This window comes from Dicentrarchus labrax, unplaced genomic scaffold (assembly GCF_905237075.1).
Source record: "Dicentrarchus labrax unplaced genomic scaffold, dlabrax2021, whole genome shotgun sequence".
Classification (NCBI taxonomy): domain Eukaryota; kingdom Metazoa; phylum Chordata; class Actinopteri; family Moronidae; genus Dicentrarchus; species Dicentrarchus labrax.
In genome coordinates, this window is record NW_026136707.1 from 5,817,617 (window position 1) to 5,822,616 (window position 5,000).

General features: G+C 41.3%; 1 protein-coding gene and 1 long non-coding RNA gene across 23 annotated transcripts in view; one reads left to right on the plus strand and one right to left on the minus strand.

Moving 5' to 3' along the window:
• LOC127366693 (uncharacterized) overlaps positions 1-5,000 on the minus strand; it is a 14,145-nt gene that overhangs the window by 4,438 nt on the left and 4,707 nt on the right. The gene's annotated exons all lie outside the window — the stretch shown is intronic.
• LOC127366691 (uncharacterized) overlaps positions 186-5,000 on the plus strand; it is a 69,687-nt gene continuing 64,872 nt past the window's right edge. For 4 of the 15 annotated variants that reach the window (XM_051405866.1, XM_051405868.1, XM_051405867.1 and 1 more), the window contains exons 1-3: positions 189-571; positions 1,018-1,359; positions 2,359-2,700. In XM_051405866.1, coding sequence (XP_051261826.1) covers positions 535-571; positions 1,018-1,359; positions 2,359-2,700 — 721 coding nt within the window. In that variant the 5' untranslated portion in view covers positions 189-534. Of the gene's footprint in view, positions 572-1,017; positions 1,360-2,358; positions 2,701-2,824; positions 2,927-4,966 lie in introns of all 15 variants that reach the window. The other 11 variants (XM_051405872.1, XM_051405870.1, XM_051405871.1 and 8 more) reach the window with 9 other exon arrangements.

Sequence of the window (5,000 nt, forward strand, 5' to 3'; positions counted from 1 at the left end):
AAATCAGATCAAGATCAGCACACAAGGCTTACTTCCTATTTAGTATGTGGCGCTATGAGTATGACTGCGTGCATGTGTGTGTGTGTGTGTGTGTGTGTGTGTGTGTGTGTGTGTGTGTGTGTGTTCAGGGTGTGACTCCTGTCAAACATTGACAGTTTCACTGAGGTTGGACAACTTCTTGTTTAATGGCGAAAGGTCGGAGTTCAACACCACGGGCCCGCCGTTTAACGTCCTTCAGTCCAGTGTGTCTGTCACTGCTCTACTCTCCACCGCTCATATATGTCGTTTTGGGAGTTATTGGCAATCAACCAATAATGTTTGTGTGAAAGCTGCTCAGCCGGTTTCTTTCCATTCCAACGGCTGCTTCTCTGGAAACAGTTTAAAGTGAAACTAAAGTTTTCTCCTCACAGTGTCGGCAGATTATCAGGAGGAGGAAAGTGACAACTGGCTGTGAACTGAATGTGTTTTTCAAGTGTTCGTTTAGTGAGAAGCAGATTAATGAGGACTTTGTGGTTGTTGTAGTTTTTACAGAAGATGAAGATGTTTGTGGTGTTTGTGATCCTCGTGCACGGTAAGATAACCTTCCTCCCTCTGATCTGATCATTAGTCCAACATCATGTCTTTAATCTGTATTTCTTTCATCTTCACTTCATTAGTCTGTTTAAACTCCAATAAAAACATGAAGAACATATTAAAGGCAGCATATTTTCAATGTTTGTGTAAATCATGATGAATGTAGAAGACTGTACAGTCAGACTGTCCTCAGTTCTGTTCTTCAGGATTATATCTCTGGAGGTTGTTCACATTCTTATAGCTTATATTACCAATAGTATTAATGATCCTAACACACTCATTTAAACACCATGTTGAATCAATACAGTCAGTCTATCAGTTTGTTCTGTTATTGCTCCTGTTTGTGAGTCCGATCACAAACAGGAGCAGATTGAGGATCCAGGAGCAATAAGACCTGAAATAAGGCTGCTGTGATTGAACCTCTCTGTCTGTGTGACCTCACAGTTTCCCAGCATGCCTCAGCTGTGGATCTGTATGAGGGGGAGGAGTTTGTCCTGCTGCCCTGTGAGTATCACACATTTGACATGGACGACCCCTCAGTGGTGTGGAGCCGCTACGATCTCAATCCTCCAACCGTCCACCAGCGTCAGCAGGAAGGTGATGAATTTATTTACCAAAACCAGCTTTACAGCGGCCGAACATCCATGATGGCTGACGCTCTGGAAACTGGAGACCTCAGCCTCAATCTGACAAAACTCCGCCTCTCTGACAGCGGCACCTACACCTGCACCGTCAGATCATCAAGAGGAAAACAGAGAGTGAGAGAAGTACAGCTGAAGGTCAAAGGTCAGCAACAAACCTTAAAACCTACTCTAGATTAGTGATTCCCAAACTGAGGGTCCTAAAAGTTTAATGGGGGCGAGGCTTTCTTGACTTTATGGCGTGTAAGAAAACTAAATGAAAATATACACAGTAGGCCTAGATCTCAGCATAAGCAGAAGCAGAAGAAAATTAAATATATATTTTTAAGTTAATTGTCTGATAGAACCAAGCATCAGGGACAAGAAAACACTGAATTTGTCTGAAAAGAAGCATATTAAGTTGTACGATTATTACAAATAATGAATAAATATATAAAACAGACAGAGAATCATATAAAAAGTTCCCTAAACAGGAAATAATCTGCTCAAAATTCATCTAAATCACCTGTTTTACACAAGCTTCTTGCAGTGAGTGAATTCACTGTTTGGCTAAATTGTACAGTTTTTAATAAAATATGTCACTCAGTCAGGGATTGTCAGTTTACTAAATGATAGAAAAGGGGTCCCTCAAAGGAAAGGGCTTGGAACCACAGCTTTAGATATAGGTCTGTAGAAAGGTCAGCTTTAGATACGGGTCAGAGGTCAGTTTTCTAGTTTACAGGCTACACACACTTTAGAGGACATTAACTTTGTTACAGTGCTTCAACAACTGAACATCATTTAGTACAAGATGGACACAGATGGTCCCAAACACTCAGGGTGTGTCACATCTGTATGAATGTCTCCACATGTCCATCAGTCCTGTCTTCTCCCTGAGTATCAGTGGCTCCCACTGAAGACGTGATGGAGAGATAGAAGGAAAAGATGTGAGGAAAGAGGAGTTCAGACAGTTAACACACTAATTTAAACACCATGTTGAATCAATGAATTCAGTCTATCAGTTTGTTCTGTTATTTGTCTTATTGGTATTAAACTGTGCTCATGTGGTTTCAAAGTCCAATCACAAACACGACCAGATCCAGAAGCAATAAGACCTGAAATAAGGCTGCTGTGATTAAACCTCTCTGTCTGTGTGACCTCACAGTTTACCAGCATGCCTCAGCTGTGGAGCTGTATGACTGGGATGAGTTTGTCCTGCTGCCCTGTGAGTTTCAAACTTTTGACATGGACGACCCTACAGTGGTGTGGAGCCGCTACGATCTCAATCCTCCAACCGTCCACCAGCATCAGCAGGAAGGTGATGAACTTAAAGACCAAAACCAGCTTTACAGCAGCCGAACATCCATGATGGCTGACGCTCTGGAAACTGGAGACCTCAGCCTCAAGCTGACAAAACTCCACCTCTCTGACAGCGGCACCTACACCTGCACCGCCAGAGCATCAGGAGGACAACGGAGAGTGAGAGAAGTACAGCTGCAGGTCAAAGGTCAGCAACAAACCCTAAAAACTAATATATATAGGTCAGAGGTCAGTACTGTAGATACAGGTCAGAGGTCAGTACTGTAGATACAGGTCAGAGGTCATGATCTTTATGTTTCTGTTCCCCACAGAACGATTTCCACCCTGGGCCAAAGCTCTCCTGGTTCTCCTGGTTCTTGGTCTTATTGTTTCTGGGGGTCTTTTGGTGCATTTTCGGCAGTATTTCATGTCAGGTATGTTACTACTACATTACCCATAATGCCGATGGTTATCGTCTTTGCTCCTTGACTGCTCCTTGACGGTTTTGTGGTTTTCATAGAAGTATGGGACAGTGAGGTCTGGGATTATAAACCGAGGGTCACACTGTCTACCTGAGCAGCTGCAGCATAAAGAGACAGTGAAAATAGTCTGTTCATAGTCATATCAACCTCTACCTTTTTACTGTCTTCTCCAAAACTTAGCTAACTTTCTTCTTCTTCTTCATGTCTTTCGGGTCTGGTCCCTCAGGTCGGGTCCCCCTAGTGGCCTGGCGCACTTCCGTTTTGTCGAGCGAATTTGCAGCGTTTCTCTCGCAGTTGTTTTGTTGTTTTGTGTGTTTTTGGTATTTGGAGCATTTTTCTGTTGCATTTGTTTTATGTGTTTGTGTGTTTTTGGATTTACATTATTCTCGTGTTTACAGCATTTTGCCATTTGCAGTGCGTTTGCCCTTGTCGGCCACCGTAGAATTGATCTGATCAACTTCAAATTTGGTCAGGATGATGTAAACACCATCACAATTAGAAGTAGTGCTGCTTGTGAGTTGAATCTGAGTCTTTGCTGTGGCGCCAAGAATTGACGTTTCGCCATGAAACAAGAAGTTGTCATAACTTCGTTGTCCAATCTGCACCATAATGCACGTGTCTGATAAGCCTGAACACATCTGTGTGATAATATTCAGTAAAAGTGGTAGCGCCACCTAGTGGTAACCAGAAATATAATTTATTACACTTTTATGTATTTCTCCTAGCAGATTGACTACATGCAGCCAAAATTTGGTCCTTAGACTGTTGACAATGACATCTTATGAATCTTGTGAATTGTTATTGAACCATGTTGCCATAGCGACATGGCGAATATCACCTTGTTGTTTTAACATTTGATCACATTTTGGGGGCTAAACAGATTCAAAAACTCATGAAACTTGGCACACACGTCCCACATGGCAGCATTTTAAATTTCATCTGGGTGTTGCCTGTGGGTGTGTCAAAATGGCTTGATTGTGCCTCCTACAAACTTTTAAAAAACCAGCCCTGGTGTCCTGTTTCACGAACATCATGTTGGGACATACAAAAAAGCCTCTTTGAGCCATATCCTAAACCCAACAGGAACTCAGCCATTTTGAATTTAATGTCAAACTGTGAGGCCATCCGGCAATTTCAGGGCTTCTATTTTAACAAACTACTTAGAGCGAGTTGATCAGAACAACTTCAAAATTGGTGAGTACAGTCCAGAGAAGTTCAGGATGCCACAGTATTGAAATCTTAACAACACAATTTGTACTGCGCTTCCATCAATACACCTGGAGAATGTCCGCTCTCTGGCCAACAAGATGGATGAACTGCTGCTCCTCAACAGAACAAATACAGACTTTTACAGATCTGCTGAGATATCTCTATCAACTACTGAATACACTGACATCAAGTTTGGTACATTTGGTACATTTTCACTGGATTGGGACAAAATGTGGTTGAGATGTTCATGTTCCATCTCCAGGTTAAAATGAGTCTTATACTTTGGTTTCTGACTAAATGCTGAAAAACTGATGAGCAGAGTTATTATAGTTTGCTTTTTTCAGTAGGTTTGTTATTTATAGTCTGTTATAATCAATGTAATGTGACGGGTTGAAAAATAATGAAGGAACGTGAACAAAATGAAATATTTAGTTTGAAGATAAAGTGTAAAATATAATATCACAGAAGCCAAAAGACTAAAAGTTGAAATAAGATGTTTTTGTGTTGAAAGTTCAGATCTTAAAGTGTCAAAGCATACTGGAGCTCCTGTAGCTAATGTGTCCCTGTAGCTAAAAATAACTCCAAATAAGATCAAACTGCTCATTAAGACAAGTGACATTTACTTAAATTCAGTCAAACAGACTTCCATAGTGAGCACTAGATCATCAGTTCACACTCAAAACAAGTCCCACTAGATTTTAAATCTAAATATCAGATTATCTGACTGACTTAGAAATAGATTTTCTGCAGTGCAGCTGATGTTGTGGTTTGTTGTCCTCTCAGTCTACCAGGTGGAGGTGGATTCAGGGGTGGAGTC